Source organism: Micropterus salmoides, unplaced genomic scaffold (genome assembly GCF_014851395.1).
Source record: "Micropterus salmoides isolate LMB-PRFRI ecotype aquatic unplaced genomic scaffold, ASM1485139v1 Ms_hic_scaffold_15, whole genome shotgun sequence".
Taxonomy (NCBI): Eukaryota; Metazoa; Chordata; class Actinopteri; order Centrarchiformes; family Centrarchidae; genus Micropterus; species Micropterus salmoides.
The window spans coordinates 28786074-28803960 of record NW_024040596.1 but is presented as its reverse complement, the minus strand read 5'-3'; the positions used below and the strand labels follow the sequence as shown (position 1 = coordinate 28803960).

Genomic DNA, 17887 nt, shown 5'->3' with positions numbered 1-17887 from the left:
TTTACCATTAATGAGCAACGAGCAGCCCCTCTGCTGTTAAAACTGGCTCTGGTCACGTACACCTTCATCAAGCTTGACACCTGAAGTCTTTTTAACTACACATTGCATCATTTCTCACAGATAAGTATAGATTAATGGATTTTCCTGCTGTCTGATTACCAATGTGAACTGAATTTCCACCCAAAGATCCTCAAAGACTCATTTTTGAGACTAATACGCAAACATTAGAGCCTCAGCAACATAGGAACAAGAGCTGAGGGAACATTGAGAGCCAAGGACTTTCCTTCTTAACACTATTTCATGTGTCTCATCTGGGGATTGTGTTAACTGGTTCCACACATCAGTCTGCGCTAGAGGCCGAGCGATTTAACCACAGAAATGTTATTAGAGACGTCCAGAGGGACAGTTTTTGACATGCCATTAGCAGAGAAGCTGGCTTAGCCTCATTATGGCCTCTCCTTATTACCAGGCAACATGTGGTGATTTGCATGAGAGAGTTTTCTTCTTCTTGTGCGTTCTTTTGCATGTCAGCAGTCGCCCCACCCGCCATTGTTCTGTGGTGGGAGGTAAACAGTGCACTGTGGTCAGGGGGAGGTTTGGATAGCTGCTGTGGCTGCTGCAGACCACCCGGAGTTTATATCTGAACCCCCCTCCCACACCTCCCTCATCTCCCCCTGCTTCAAAGAGATGAGATCCAGACGTCATGGCGTTGAGGAAGCAGAGCACGCTAACATTAGGACGCAGATAACAGAGTGACAGAATTGGCCTCAGGGTTTTACTAACATGGATTATTGAACGTGATACTAATACATTTGGATAAAAGCTGCAGACAGCTGTTGAATCAGTGTTTTACAGGTGAATGACAAACTATTAAGACAGTAAAACATGCGTAACTACAGGTTAAATAAGGTAAAATATAGAAGATTTGTATGTGAAGAAAAATTAGAAGTCGTAAGTACAATAAATACAGAAGATACAACAGATGAAAAACAAAACACACAATAATAGACGAAATTCAAATGAAAGGCATAAAACAATTTAAGCAAACACCAGGCTAAAATGGGAGATTTTATATTTATGTATAAAGCTGTCAACACTTCCAGCAGCGCAAAGCATAAAAGCTCAAATGTGCATCACCAAATGTTTCTGTATTGAACTAAAACACTGGGCCGGAGAGGCCTTCCTTGTTCTTTAAACTGATACAAATACTTGCAGGCAACCAGTGTAAAGGACTTCAAAATTAGTGCAACAAGCATGAGAATAATCTTCATCGTCGAGAAATAACTTTATAACGTTATTTTTCATATGTCAGAGTGGATTATTCCACTTCTACCAAAGTAGCTTTCCAGCAATCAAAACACATCACACACACATAAAGGTGTAGTCTGTGAAACATTTTCTCTTGCACTTAACTACAGCTGATGCTTTAACATTAATACAGATTCATCAGATACAAGCCAAAGATGTCGTCTTGTTTTTTTTTCTAATAAAGCTCAGACGCGAGCGTTCATACAGCACTCTGTGATGCAGCTGTAGGGTTTATGTAGCGTCACATGCTGTAAAGTAACTGACCCTGTAGGTTTGGCATATCAAAATAAAGATTCAGCACCAGTGAATGGGCTATTAGCGGTTTACAAAGCCTAAATGTCAACACAAGACAGTGGGAAGTAGTTACACGGTGACTTCTTGTTCTGCTGCTGGAAACAAACACTTAAAAGCAGAACACAGAGCAGCTGGTTGTTCCTCTCTCAGACAGCCTCTGTGTGAATGTTTTATAAGCAGCAGCAGGAATTCCACCACTGACTGTACTGCGACTGCAACATAAAGTTATTATCTTTTAGATGTTAGAACAACCTGGTTAAGTGAGCATAACAGAAAGCAAGAAATAAATGCCATTTATTTAAACTACAGGTGTATGATTTTTATTTATTTTTATAGATAGATATGTCATAGATCAGATATATGCTATAGTGGCCCCCTTTGGTTTTCCGTTGTGGAAACAATGGTTGTACCAATTGAGGTTCCAAGCGAGCTGAGGCGATACTAAAATGTGACGTGAAAACACGGCAGACTACTGATTGGTCAGAGATAATCATCACTATTTATTGCACACGGCTGACAGAGGCCAGCAACAGAACGTTTTCATATTTTACAGTTCGTATGTAATTGCATCACTAAATCCACTTCTGAGAAGTTTTGAGGTGAGAAATCAGCTGTGTAGATTTGGAATATTAACAGTTTTACGAAAAGTGATGGCGGAGCTAAAATGTGCTTGAAAGTTAAGGAGCTCCCATGGCCGGCCAGAACATTACGTTGTGTGTGGCGTCGCTATGACGATCAGCTACATTGAGGGCCATTATCTCTGGGTACTATCTGCAAAGGAAAACAGAGCACGGCCAAGTTGAGTAGAGGCAAGTTGAGCTGGTACTGGTAATGGAAAAGCGCCATAATTCAGGTAATCAAACCTCATTTTGTCAGTTGACTCTTGTCGGTTGAACTTCTTGTATACACAAAAACACAGGACAATAACATGGCAGGCCATGGTCTTCAAGACCGGAGCTGTATGCTAGGCCAGGCTTAGCCGAAGAGGAGGAATTTAAATGCAAGTACCACTTAAAAAAAAAAATTCAAACTTAATCTTGTTTAAGGAAAACAAGCCACCAGCCAATCTGTAATAAGCATAACTTTATAGCTAGCTGCATTTGCCCTACTACCCATAACAAAGCCATAATGCTTAAGTTAAGCCTGCTAAGCTAACGTTTGATATCACTACGACGGCAACGTTAACTGTAGCGAGCTGTCAGTAAGAAAACAACACAATATACATTAGTTAAATCTGACACAGAGTTATATTTCTTGTTATCAGGGACAGAGGAGGTTTATTCCTCCGATGCTGCTGGTTCAACAATCACTGCTTGTTGAAGCTGCCTATTAAATAAAGATTATATTTAGGGCTGAAATCATTAATCGTTTAGTTCGATTACTAAAAAGCATCGACACAAATTCTTTGCATCAATGCTTTGTTTAATTCATATAACTATATAGCACACTGTTTTGCATGGACATTTATTACTGTTGCACATCGCGCTTAATGAAGGGGATACTACCGTATAAGCAGAGCAATAATGTAATGCACAGCAGAGTATATGGCAGGTAGTAAAAATATTATGAGCTCTCATTAAATAATGACGTTAGTCTCGTAATATGACTTTTTTTGTCAGAGAACACAGATATGTGGGAGAGATTGTGAATGTGCAAAAAGTTTTGAACATGAGCAGAAAACCTGCTGAAACACAGGAGCTATTAAAGTCCAGGAGTTTCTAACTGAATTAAAATAAATTCATTTCTCATTGAGGTGATGAAAGGAGCCACATGTACATTGAAAGAGGTTACTTCCCCAAACAAAGACACAACAGAGGAGGGAAGACTGAATCATGGGTGTTGACTCAGCAGGGATTTTATTAAATAATAGAAGTGTTGGGTGCCAATCTAAAATCCCGCCTAGGGCTCCAACACTGTCAGGGCCGGCCCTGTTCACCATCTTAGTTCAGTGTGTTAGCATGCTAACAATTGTTAATTAGTGATAAATACAGCTGAGGCTCATGGGAATGTCATATGTTTTGGAGATATTTGGTCATAAGCCAAAGTTTTGGACACGCTGTTCAGCCTGATGATGGTATTAGAGGAAAAGCCAGGGGATCACCAAAGTCGATAGGATTAATTCTCTGGGGATTAATGCCTGTACAAAATTTCATCACACTCTTTCTAATAGTTAGAAAAACATTTACTTTTACAAAATGCTCAGATTCATACCAGGGCTCAACATTGGCCGCACTGGGTTGTACAAAGTGACGATTGGGCAAGTGAGTTGCTACTTCAACACTGCATGCTTTTGGACAGGACATCCGTGTAAAGAAAACAAAGATCATATCATCACCATACACCTCACAGGACAATAATCCTGGTGTTGTTCATGCTGGCTCACTGCCATGCCTCACCCACTTGAACAGAGCAGAGGAATCATTAATGTGATTGGTAACACCTGTACTGCTTCTCCTACTGCGATAAGTCACAATGCCTGCTGTGGATAAGGCCAATTTGCCTCCCACTTGATATGCAGAGTGCTTGAGGAGGCAGCAAATGATGAACAAAATAAATTACGTTCAACTGGCAAAACAAATAAATCAGCAGTGGATTTTAAGAGTCCTGTATTTGTCCAATCCACTGCAGGTTTTACAGACTGATCATACCAAAAGATTGTCTAATATAAAAAGACAAAATCATGTTAATTGAGAGGAGCAATTGTGGCCTTTGTTGGCAGTTTTGTTCCATCTGAGCGTCTCCTGTGCGTCAGCCTCGTCCTCTCCGTGTGTCTTCCTCGAGATGACACAGCTATGAATTATGGATTCAAGTTAAAACCCTGGTGTCTCTCATGGCGCTGTGTTCCACTGACCCACATCTGCTCTTTGCAGTATTTATTTATTTATTTTTTTTACATCATCATGTTTACATTTACAACAGTGGTTCAAACCACTGTTGTAATGTTGTTTAAAGGAAGCAGTTCGGGCTAAAACTGGGAGGGAAGAGCAGACACATTGAAGTGTCATTCAAAAACTGTTGACACAAAACAACTGCTCAGGTATGAAGTGTTTAACTTCCCTCCTCTACTTTCCCATTCAGTGTTTTATTCCCCCACTGCAGTATGTGTTAACTGAAAACAGCTAATTACCAATCAGGATTATTCCAGTGTTGGAGGATGGATGTATGGAGGACGACAGGAATGTCAAAGGAAAATGCTTGGCTACTGTAGGACACTGCACATTTTATTACAGTGATATTTTAAAGCAGCCAAACACTATTCAGACAAAAGTACATAAAACGTGGGCAATGCAAATCTGTACAGATTTCTTGCATCAAGTTTAGTTGCACCGTCCACTTTAATTTTACCTCATCTGTTGGAGCATAAACTGCTCCACCAAACAGGAATGCTTTGCAGACACTTAAAAGTGATTTCAGTATCTTTCGACCTGCAGTCGGCAGCAGAGGGACAGGGCTGCAACGTATATGTCCCGTCAAAGTACGTCCACCAAACTGCTTGTTTTTGGCCACTGACTGGCTCTGATTGTTAATCCAGGTGTCTGACAACATTATGGAAAGGATCCCTACAGAGATAAGATCCTTTTTGTTTAACCAGAAACAGTCGCTGTATCACTCTTGTCAAAGGCACCAGACTCCATTGATTAAAATGGTAATTTTACGCAAGAACATGGGAAAATAGGGTTCAGGTTAAAAAATATGAAAGTGAGGAAGTGGTACAAATATATCCTTTTAAATAAACTGTGTCCTGTTATTGACAAAGCTAACAAGCTTGCTGACTTAGTGTTTTCTCCCTTTTAAATAACTCTTTATTGAATACAATGGTGTACAATCCTGAGTACGGAGACAACAGCACTCTGTTGATTATGGTTATTTCTTGGGATTAGTTAACAATGAGACAAAAGAAAATATCAAGAAGCCTTATCGCTGAGTAGGAAGCACTGATAATGTATCATGTTTATGTTTTAGCAAACAGTTAAGAGTGAGCAGCTATCAAATAGAGAAATAAATATGTTTCGGCACAATACAGTACCCTGCCAGCATCTATGGAATGATATCTGTGTAAGCGCATTTTAAAAATAAATCACGATTTAAGTTAATGTATGACTTGTGATTCACTTCATCGTATCAATCAGGCAGTCAGTTTTTCCTGTTATGTTTTGAAAAACATGCTTTTCAGATTTAGAAAATAGTAAAAGAACTGAAGATTTAGTAATATTAATTTTCCACTTCGTTCACCAGGGTGTTTAATGATCAATGAAATATTTATAAATCATATTTGTCACGATATCTATGAACATTAATCAGAAGTCTGCTGTCAGACAGCTGAAACTCCGCGTGAAATAATTTGTTATTCTGTTTAGATTTTTTAATAATTCTCCTGCTGGTCTGGACATGAAGATCCAAACTCCTGAGAGAAAGCTGGGGGATCAGAGTTATTTAGTAGACTTTAATCACGCACATATTTATGCACATCCACTTAATGCTGGGGGTTTGTTGCTTGGTTCCTGTTGATTTGGAGCACGCTGAAAGCTCATAAGCAGAAAACTGAAAAACATTCAGAAACATTAAAAGTGGGTTGAAGATCTCAGCGTGATGATCAACATCAGCAAGTAAAATTTCAAAAGATGAGAACTCTGGGAGACTTCACACAAATTACTTTCTATATTAGGGAATAAATAAGCAACACTTTGGAGAAACTAGCAAGAGGCAGCTAGAAAGTGCCCAACTGAAGAACCCTCCTTTAAGTAGACAGGCAGGTAGGCCAGCCAATCATTTCATTGAGACTGAATGAAATGATTGTCTGTGCTTATTACAGTCAGAGAGCATTTGATTTCTTGATTTTTGTCAACAAACATAACAAAAATGCTTCTGAAATAAGTTGCAGCAAATGCAGCTTTAAAAGTAGATTTTGGTAAGAATATTTATTTCCTTTTATCTTTGTTTTATGTAATCTAGTATTTTCTGTGTCTTTCAGAGATCATGGGAGGCTGTTGACATCCGAAAGGACGGAAAAGGAAACCCATTAGAGTAGCCTGAACACACCGGTTGGTCCACAGTGACACGTCCGAAACATGGCCGCCCACCGAATAAGAGCCACCACCACCAACAACGCTTCTCTCCCACGCTGCAAGTCCGAGGGGACGCTCATCGATCTCAGCGACGGAGTGTCAGAAGCCAGTCTGACTGATGTCAAAGGTCAGCTGCTCAAAAAAAGGAATTTAACAGGAAGAGTAACCTCTTTAGTGTTAATTACATCCAACACCTCAAGTGAAATTTGGTTTTATGTGAAGTGTAAAAAGTCTAAACCTTGTGAATCAAGTTATCAAGATGATAAACTGTGACTTTAAAGGTCTGTGTATACTCGCCACAGTTTACGTGACTGTAGATGGCTGGCTCAGTTTGGTTGCAGAGACTCTGCACACATTTGTTGATGAGATACTGAGCTGTCTCTTGTTAGAGGGGTGAAACTGAACAGTAAGTGGATTCCACTTTGTTCGGCCTGTCCCTTCAAAGAAACAGAAACAGCAGGAGCAGATGAATCCGTGAGCAGCCCCCTCCCTCCCCTCCAGCCCTCCAGTCTGTGCTGAAACAGATTAAGTGGATGTCTGTGCTCTGCTAGGTTGAAGCATCTGGTAGTGACAGTCCGTAGCTGCATGGGATAGCCTGTATTTAAAAAAAGATGCATAATGATGAACATCAGTTTTAGCACATGTAGGCCTTAGAAATATGTTTGAATCATGTTTAATTTATAAATAAAATATCCATTAAAGCAGCAGTAGCAGCAGTGTGTGCCGATACCCCCACCCCCCACCCCATGGATCTGATCCAGGGACACTAAAATTAACTGGCTAAATGCAACTCATGGTTTAACCCATCAAAAAATGTTAAAGTTGCTATATTCCCTCACCTGATGTTTAGGCTGCATCATCCACCTCTGCCTGACATTGTTTTTTGTTTTTTTTCAGTGCCTTCTCCCAGTGCCTTACGACTGGACTCCACTGCCTCCTTCGGCGCTGCCAGGGAAGTCGTTGCCATCAAGGACTACTGCCCATCCAGCTTCACCACCCTGAAGTTCTCTAAAGGAGACCGCCTCTACGTTCTGGACTCGTCAGGGGGGAGAGTGGTGGTATGCCCACAACAACACAGAGATGGGTTACATCCCTGCAGCGTATGTGCAGCCCATCAACTACAGAGATTCGTCCTTCAGCGACAGTGGGATGATTGACACTTTGGGAGACTGTAACGAGGAGGCAGCCAAAGAAATGGACCTTCTAGGCGAGTGGGCGGGGGTGATTCTGAAACCAACCACCTCCCAAAACGGAAATCCTTTTGCAACAACCCATACCTCTACAAACCCTTTCCTGAACGGAGGTCCTCAGAGCTCACTCGATCAGAACAGTAATGAGAAATCAGTTGACCTCCTTCTGTTTGATACGCTCACTCCATCAGTGCCCAACTCCACCAGCAGCACCGCCAACAGCAATGGTTTTGGCAGTGGCGTTTTTAACTTGAGCCCTCTGAGTCCCACTGTAGGGGTGGGCCAAACGTTGCGCAGGGACAACCCGTTTTTTAGAAGCAAACGTTCCTACAGTCTGTCTGAGCTGTCCATCCTGCAGGCTCAGTCCGACGCCCCGCAGTCCTCTGGTTTCTTTGGAGGCCTGAAAGCTCCGGCGCCAGAGCAGTTCCAGAGCAGGGAGGATTTCCGGACAGCGTGGCTCACCCACCGCAAGATAGCCAGGTCCTGCCATGACCTGGACTCGCTGGGTCAGAACCCAGGTTGGGGCCAAACGCAGCCGGTGGAGACCAACATCGTCTGTCGGCTGGACAGCTCAGGAGGCGCTGTCCAGCTCCCAGACACCAACATCAGCATCCACATACCCGAAGGCCACGTGGTCCCGGGGGACACCCAGCAGATCTCAATCAAAGCTCTGCTCGACCCGCCTCTAGAGCTCAACAACGACCGCTGCACCACCGTCAGCCCTGTGGTGGAGATCAAACTCAGCAACATGGAGACCAAAACCACCATCACCCTGGAGATGAAAGTGTCTGTCGTGGTGAAAATGGAGAGCAGGCAGACGACGGAAGTCTTGTGTGTCAGGAGTGATTGTAAAGAGGGTCCTTACACTCCCATCCCTCAGGCGTACATGTATGGGGACACAGTCCAGGTGTGCCTGGATAACCTGGAACCGTGCATGTATGTGTGTGTTGTGGCTCAGTCCCAGTCCATATTTCCAGACTCCACAGTTTGGGAGCATGTGGTTAAAAAGATCACCTTAGGAGTATACGGTCCCAAACATATTCACCCGTCCTTCAAGACAGTCGTGGCGATGTTTGGCCACGATTGTGCACCAAAGACATTATTGGTGAGTGAGGTAGGCAAACAGGTGCAGTCTGCACCATCCGTAGTGCTGCAGCTTTGGGGTAAACACCAGTTTGTCTTATCCAAACCCCAGGACCTCCGTGTTGGAGTTTACTCCAACATGGCCAACTACGAGGTAAAAGCTAGTGACCAGGCCAGGGTCGTCCGGGGCTTCCAGGTCAAACTAGGCAAAGTCAGCCGACTCGTCTACATCATTGCTTCGCGCAACTCTGAAGATGTTTCTGATTTCACCTTAAGGATCCAGGTCAAAGACGACCAAGATTGTATACTGGCTCAGTTTTGTGTCCAGACGCCAACGCCACCACCCAAAGCAGGCCCAAAGACATCAGTACAACGGCGCTTCCTGAAGAAGAAGGAAGTGGGCAAGATAGTCTTGTCTCCTCTCGCCATCGCCACCAAGTACCCTGCTTTTCAGGACAGGAAAATAAATAACCTGAAGTTTGGAAAATTAATCAAAACCGTCATCCGACAAACAAAAAACCAGTACCTGCTCGAGTACAAGAAAGGAGACTTTGTAGCTCTGCTGAGCGAGGAGAAGATCAAGCTGAAGGGCCAGCTGTGGACAAAAGAATGGTACATTGGATACTATCAGGGCAAAATGGGATTTGTTCATGCGAAGAATGTGCTTGTGGTCGGCAAAGTTAAGCCCATTTATTTCAGCGGGCCCGACCTTACGACTTCATTGTTACTGGAGCAAATTCTGAAGCCCTGCAAATTCCTCACGTACATTTACGCCTCGGTAAGAACTATACTGATGGAGAACATCGGCAGCTGGCGAGCGTTTGCAGATGCCCTCGGCTACATCAACCTGCCCTTGACCCACTTCTGTCGCTCAGAGCTGGACAGCGAGCCAGAGAGGGTCGCGTCAGTGCTGGAGAGGCTGAAGGAGGACTGCAACAATGCAGAGGGCAAAGAGCGAAAGTCCTTCCAGAAAGAACTCCTGACGGTAAGTTACAGCCTTGGCATCCTCCTCTGTTGCGGTGACTTTGCATTTTCCCTGAGTTATTTGACAAAATGCAAATTGTTCTTCCTTGTTTTAAATTTTTAATCTCAGTTGCGTCTTTCGTCCTTCATTTGTACTTAAATGAAATGGTCATGTGTATCTGCCTGTGTCCTCCTGGTAGATTTCTCTCTGAGTTCGTCCTCTCTCCTGTTGGTTGCCCACAGCTGCTTTACGCTTTTGGCCCTCGGCTGTAGTCCGTTAATTCTGCTGGGAGTGCAGTCGATAACTGCTGTGTAGGCATCGAGGTCTAATCGGGACCTGAGGAGCTGTGGGGAGCAGCAGAATACTTTGTCCTCTTACGAGCATCTGTTGCTTGAGTTATACAGTCAGTGTGTGCAGTAAGCTGATCTTATAAATCCAACTGATCGCTCAGGCTGCTCTGATAATTTTCTATCTTTATGTACATATGAATCAAAACCGTCGGGGGGGGGGAAACAACTCAGTGAAACAGAACCTCACTCTTGTAAAATATAATTTTAGATATTAGACCAGTGTCCAATGTCTGAAATGTAGACAGTAATGACCCTTCTTCTCGTACAGCAATGATAGAAAAGTGTCTTTTCCACGAGGAGTTCTGCTTTAATTAGAATTTCAGACGGGTGTTCTTTGACCGAGCCAGACAATAGCAGGCATTAAAAAAAAAAAAAAAGAACAGATGTGTCCTCGGTGGATGAAGAGGCCTGTTCATGCGTCATGCTTTTCTTTTCTTTTTTTAAAATGTATTCAGTTTTTCTTCAAAGAGAACAAAATGCTGAGCTGTGTTCACCGGATCTCTCAGGCACTTGGTTGTGCATCTTCTGTCAAAGAATGTGGATATTCAGAGACGATGCTTATGGCCCTAAAGCTCCAAAATACATTATTTTATGTATCTATGCCAGTTTGAAATATTACAACGCTTTAAGAGAGCGACATTTAGCTTCCCTGCTGCCTTTACACCAGTGTTCCATGACTAAGTTTCTCTGTCTGCATATTATCCTACTGAGAGTCTCTGTCAGAAGTCGTGGACAGACTACAGCTGAGGTAACACGGAGCAGAAGCACTGTAATTTACGCGAGGTTGTAAACACTAGTTAGGACCATTTATAGACAGAGAAACTGCAGTATGGAAAAGAACATAATAAAAGGTGGTGACTGAAAATATGCCGTTTGTGGGCGTCACTACTGTTCATTTCTGAATATAGGTCTGTTTTTCTGTGTCTTCTGTCGGGATTACACCTAAACTACTGGTTACTGTGGGGGCAATCAAAGCACGCAGCGATCCAGCAAAGTGAAATCACGAAGGCTCTTTGTCTAAGCCACACGAATATGCTGTTTGTGCCATGTGCAAACATCTGATGTTTGTTTTTTTTTGTCCTCTGAAAAGAGTTTGGTCCGTGTGTGTGTGTCTGTCTGTGTGGGCCTCAGAGTAAAGCTGAGTAAGACTAAAGACTTGTCAGATGAAATCCTCATCTTCCTCGCCCCTTGCAAAGAAACTTTTCTTTTTCCACGTCACAGAAGACAATATCTTGTGATGTGCCGGTGTGTCATTAGACGTGGACAGACATCTATTTTTAGAAGAAAGAGAACCGAATCTGAAGCACTGTGGTCAAACCAGAGAGCTTCCTTTGTGCTCAAATGTCTGAATCCATTCTGGTCTGCTTTGATTGTCATTGGAGAACATTGTTGTCAGCAGTGTTTGAACACAGTGTGTTTATTACAAATATAGATTTTTGATTTCCCTTTGTTCGATGTTTAAATGCTTCTCAGGCTGCTCAGTGAATATCTCAACCCCCAAACCAAGAGATGAGCTTGTTGGATATTTTAATAATAGGGTTGGGTATTGTTTAAATTTTATCGATTCTACTTAATGAATCTCGGATTTTGTTATCTCTCGGTGACCTTCATCCTCTTCCTCCTTATTCATCTTCCCCTTCATGGCTAAAGTGAAAGGAGTCTCTGTACTGGAGGGGCGTCTCTGAGGACTGGTCTCTAAGAAAAATATATATTGAATCCTTTGTAGACATCATTGGTTTCAGTCAGCTCACCTGTGTTTTGTACCTGAGACGTTGCTACTGTTAGCGTTCGCTGTATGTGGGGCGTCGTTGTAGCTGGGAGAGAGCGGCACATCGAACACGGTGCGTTCCTTCAGATTCACGCCGTGTTGAGGTAAATGCTTCGTCATGTTGGAGCCGCTTCCTCCCTCGCACCAAACCTCCTTACTGCAGGTGTTGCATTTTACTGCGGTCCGCCATGGTCCAGGACTGGAAACAGAAGGACTCTCTTCTTCATGCTTTGTTGACGTACTGCGTAACAAATGAGGTGATGTTAGGGCGGCGGAGCAGCTCCTGGCAGATAAGAGACACTTTTACGGACTGTAAAATGCTCACTGCAGTTCAGTCAGGAGCTGAAATATGCAGGAAGTTAAGAACCGAGGAGCAGAATCCAAATGCACAGTTCTTAATGAATCCAAGGTTCTTGGAAAATTGTTAACAGTTCCAACTTGGAACCGTTTATCGATACCCTGACGTGAGGTAAACTATGACTTTTTGTAGCTTTGGATATTTCATTTTGAAATGACTTTAAGTTTGTGCTTTTAGCTTGATGTGATTATTAATGTTAATATATATTATTAATGTTTATTCTGTTTATTTAATGTTTATTAATGTTTGTTGCAGGAAGAGCAGAACAGACAGGCTACTAGCAGCAAATAGCAGTACAGGTTGAGATTGATAATTGTGTGCCAACTACCTGATAGCCCCCTCTCATACAGTGCACCTTCTGTTTTATAACTCTGCATGGTTGTGCTTTCAGAATGAAGATAAATGTAATACAATAATATTATTATTAATTCAGATGTTCACCACATCAGTTAAACCTCCTCCTTTGCTGAAGTGACACAGTTTGGAAGATTAGAGTATTATCTGTCCGAATATCAAGTGTCTTTGCTTTTAATTATAGTGGCAGTAGATAGGTGACAGGAAAAGGAAGGGGGGAAGACCGGACTGGGGATGTTACTAGTTACTGGTCACTATCTTAAACCCAGAGAGACACCAGTGATCCCCTCATCTGTCCGTAATTCTGTGTTTAGTTAACATGTTCCTGTTCTCATTTCTCAGTCTCTACCTTTGAAGCCACTGTTTTCCACATGTGTCTACACCAGTGTGTGTTTGTGTCAGCGCACTGTGTGTTGGCAGAGTGGTGTGAACTGAAGCAGGTGTGTTATTGGAGCTGGTTCACCTGAGTGAGTGACTTGGCTGCAGACAGTGTTGTTTTCCGGGAGCAGTGGGAAAGTGTCTTATGTCGTATTTTGCAGTGGTGGACGAACTACTCAGATCCTTTACTTAAGTAAAAGCCACACTGTAAAAGTACTCTTAAAAGCAAAAGTACTGCTTCTAAAATGTTAAGAAAAAGTATGTAAGTATAATCAGGATAATTTATCTAAAGTATTAAAGTACCTAAAGCAGTAAATTGTCTCGTGTGTCTGTTCATATTTTATAACTCATGCATTCATTTAAAAGCAGGATTTTACTGCTATAGTTAATGAGGTAGAGTTCATTTTAACGAATTTTATCGAACTGCAGCTAATAACTATTTTCATCTGCTGAGTATTTTCTGCATTAATCAATTGTAAAAATTATGAAAATAGTGAGAAATTGTGACACCTTCAAAATGCTTTCTTTTGTCCGATTCATATTTTAAACCTCAACAAACATTCAAATTATTAAAATAATTTAAAGGAAAAGCAAATTAATTTTTGCATAAAAATGACTTAAATGATCAAAATAGATGCCAATAAATTTTCTGGCAACTGACTAATCGTTTCAGCTGTTTTATTTATAACAAAACATGTTTATAAACTCTTCATATGTTTTGGGTGTAAAAAGCTTAATTTGTAAAGTAACTGAAGCTTTCAGCTAATTGTAGAGAAGTAAAAAGTACAATATGTCCCTCTAAAGTGTAATTTACGCGGACCCTAAGCACTGTGATTGGTGGGCTGGTTAGCCTCGCAATGCCTCCGAGCCGACAGGAAGTGCCCCGTGCTTTTAATAGCGACCAAAATGGCGCTGTAACACGGTGGATCAATATATTTGACCGTCACAACCCGAGCCTTACTATCCACCACAGGTATTTTGTGACCCCAGAGTTAACTGACCGTTGTGTTTTCAAGAGAAGATTTTGCACAAGTTGCTTTTAATCTCAACTTGGGCTTCTTGAGGCTACATTTGCAGCATGGACTGAAGCAGACTCTAATAAATACATTCTTTGAAATCGTTTCACTCATTTATTCATGTTGGAGGTTCTCGCGTAATAAATATCTGTGTGGATGAAGCAGTCTCAGACTCTTGTTTGTTTGTGAAGAGATTGTGTTGTTGTCGTCGTCAGCGGTCGATGGAAAGGATCCGGCTTGTGTCTGTTGGGTCTCAGGCCTGCAGATGTTTCCTGCCTCATTGTTCAGAAACTAAACAGAAGCTCCACTTCTGGACCTGCAGGCGCCTGCAGTCCGTATGACTTCCACGTCCTTCCCATAATCCTCCTCTGCACATATGACCCTTCACAGTTGGCTGTCACTGTCACAGTTCTCTGTCTGCAGGTGATTTTAATGTCAGCTGCACTACACATTAACATTTTACAATACTAATTATAATGAGCATTTGATTTAGCCAGTAGTATTTGTCCTGTGTTTTCCACATTTCAAACATCCAACCTGAATGTCTGTCACAGTGTGAGCAAGCTGTATTTGTTCAGATTCTAAACATGCTAACTTCTGTCTCGCTTATTGAATTCAAATCATTGCTGCAGAAAATCTGTGCTCTCTCTCTTCTGCTGCTCATCTCCAGCAAGGGCACAACAGCCGTGTTTGATTTAAGACAACACTACTCTGTGAAAATTCACACGCTATGCAAGTAAGTACACGGTGTACACAGTGGAAGAAACGGAAGAATCTGAAAAAATCCCTCTCAGTCATCACGTGTGATGTGTGGCTCTGTCTGTGTAGCAGAGACATGATTAACATGTCTTTGGATTTCAATCCGTGCTGCGTTAAAGGTTTTATTATTTATTGTATGGTTTGGTCTTTGATTATTCCATTTCAAAACCAAATCAGAAAAAACAAAAAAATAAGTTTTTTGTTTTAAATCCAAAACAAATAAACAGACATCTGTTTCGTTCTTCTAATATTGTTCTAGTTTGCTGTTGTTAATAGGATATTAATTGTTGCTTGTTAATGACATGACATATTTAAAGAGGTCATGCTTATTGGCTTTTCTCTCTGAACCGAAGCCGTGTTTACCGGCTTTTCAGGGCCGGCCTTTCTCTGCTGGTGATTGGCTAGTAGTCCTTCTAGGAACTGCGCATGTGCAACTCCCAACAGAGATCGTGTAGAGGTAAGATGTATCACTCTGTAGCTAAAATGAAGCGTTCAACACACAGGGGGAAAAGTGGAGCTGCAGCAATGTGCAGTCTGACAAAAAATCTGGTGTTTTTTGAAAATGAAATCATGTAAACCTGTTCTGGTACAACCCCTAAATAAAATGATGGACCTGAAAATGAGCATAATATGACCTCTTTAAAGTGAAACATTCAAGTGGCTTTGAGTCTGTCATCAGTGTAGCGGTTTAGCTGACCGAAGCTTTTCATATTCTTGATATTCCATGCAGCGGTTTGTTCGTCTCTGATTCCACATAGTTTGCAGATTAACATCCTTGAAACAACACCTGCCTTTCACAGCCACACCAGCTCCATGTGAGTGGGGTGGATCTACGTCTAGCAGCGCTTCAGCCGGACGACATAGACTACGAGGCGGCTGGTTTCAGTGTTTTATCTCCTGCCGCTGTTTGTTTACTCATGTTTAATTTCAGTCATGAAGTTTTGGGTGTACTGTGTGACGCAGAGACTGAGCAGAGGCTTTTTTGATTGTTTGTTGTTGTTTTTTGCAAGGTGTGTGATGTAACCTTCTCTGATGTGTTACTATGTCAGTAAATTTATACTACTGCTTGCACTCTGAGTTGAGGTGTGTGTTGCTCTGCTGTTTTGTAATTATTGAGTGAAACTGATAATTTATCAGAAGAGTGCATGTTGAAGTACAGGGGACTTATTTTTGTGTATTTGTTTTTGTACCATGGTATTGGATTTGGTATTCAGGATCTGGGAATTTCTCTTGTATTTGTATCGACTACAAAATTTGACGTTAGTACTCAACTGTTACCCACTGTTTTAAGGTGAGGTAATTACCTGATTTCAACAAAGCATTGTGGAATGACTCACTTGTGATTGGGTCATTCTAAGCAAGCCTCCACAGGTCCTCTCTCTTTCTCTCTTAAGCTGCTGCAGACGTCTTTGTGGATTTAAAATTAAAAATGCAAAACAGGAAGTGATGACACACTCTCTGTTCTGCTATAACCTCCACATGACGTTAAGGCACGTTCGGGTTTTACAGTAAAATCTAACTCAGAATAGCTAACTATTTGTAGTTCTGTTAAAGTGTTGGGCTGACCTGCTGTCATTTATCAACAACAACAGAACTTTACTGTGTATTTTCTTTGTTTGTACAGGACGAGACACAGAGTCCAATCAGAACACTTATTTATACTTTAATCCTCAGGGGGTTTTCCTGCATAGAGAAATTTTCGGCGCCCCCCAGAGGTTTTAGTGAGCGCCAACGGAAAATCACCAGTGCCAAAATGATCAGAATTGAAGAAGCGTTTCAAATACTTTCTTAATGTGTTTTAATCAAACAGCTTTTGAGCAAGCAGAACATAAACTTAAACACGGCGTCTTGACTTTCAGCAGTCAGCTCTCCTCTCATCCACAGCGCTGTATTTTTGTTTTGTTTTTTACACATGCAGCTGGTGCCGGATTCATAAATCAGCTGCTGCATTGGATTGACAGCGCCTGAACAATATATAACAATATATATATAACAATATATAACCATATATATTCAGTTTATGCTTGAAGTGTACTGTCACTTTTACATTTTACTCTTTGGCGCACAGGCCCCGGTCCTCTTCCCTGCCCTCTCCATATCAGGTTCTCCGGGCACTAAGTGAGCTCACCTGCTCCCATTCTCTCCTGCCTACTAATCTCCGCAGTCAGATCGGGATCGGGAACCTTTCATGCAGCCGTCTGCGCTAGTTGCTCATCTAGCCGACCAACAGCCTGGAGTAGGCGAGACATTAAAAAAGGCTGATGCACTACATCAAACTTTAGAAATGTTGAACTTGTTGTTCTGTATGCACGGTTTTTATTATTAAGTTAAATTATTAATTAAGTTAATACTGTGCATAAACAAATCAGAGACTGTTCTAATTTTTTATTTATTTTTTGAAATACTAATGTTTTTGCACTGACCCAATCGGGCCAGTGAGTTGCCAGTTCAACTGTCCCAACATTGCTTTTCACTGGCCTCGGCCATCAGGCCACCGTTATTGCCCTGTATCTGTAGATTATCCAAATCAAGTGTAACCTGTAAATATATTATTATACTAACATATTACTTTACTTTTATACCTTTACTCCCCCAGGTTGTGGATATATTTTGTTAATGAAAAGGTCAGAAATAACAAGAAAATGTATAGATTTCAGTCATAAGGTAACTGATTACCTCTACTGTACGCGTACTGATCATGCTTACTGTCGTGCGAAGACACCCCCCAAAGGCCCATTCTGAGCCAGGAAAAACCCTGATCCTATGTGAAGTAAATACTTCCTCCACTGTTTCTGTGAGTGACTAAAGAGAGATAGCATGGAAAACCCTCCTAGTCCTCCTCCCTGTTCTTCCTCCTCTCATTGCAGACAGACAGTGAACTGACTGCAGATTCCACCAGAGACCCCACCCGCCCATCATCTTGTACTCAGTGTTCATAGGTCGGACCACACCCATCTTCAAACTCTTCCTTCAGTTTGATTTCAACTATACACCTGTAA

At 41.9% G+C, this 17887-nt stretch overlaps 1 protein-coding gene across 1 annotated transcript in view; it reads left to right on the top strand.

The window, feature by feature from the left end:
- Nucleotides 1-17887, top strand: part of LOC119903390 (SH3 domain-binding protein 4-like) — a 43526-nt gene that overhangs the window by 16687 nt on the left and 8952 nt on the right. Inside the window, 3 exon segments of the mRNA XM_038719522.1 lie at nucleotides 6575-6795; nucleotides 7566-7711; nucleotides 7713-9926. Of these exon segments, the coding sequence (XP_038575450.1) occupies nucleotides 6672-6795; nucleotides 7566-7711; nucleotides 7713-9926 (2484 nt within the window). The 5' untranslated portion in view covers nucleotides 6575-6671.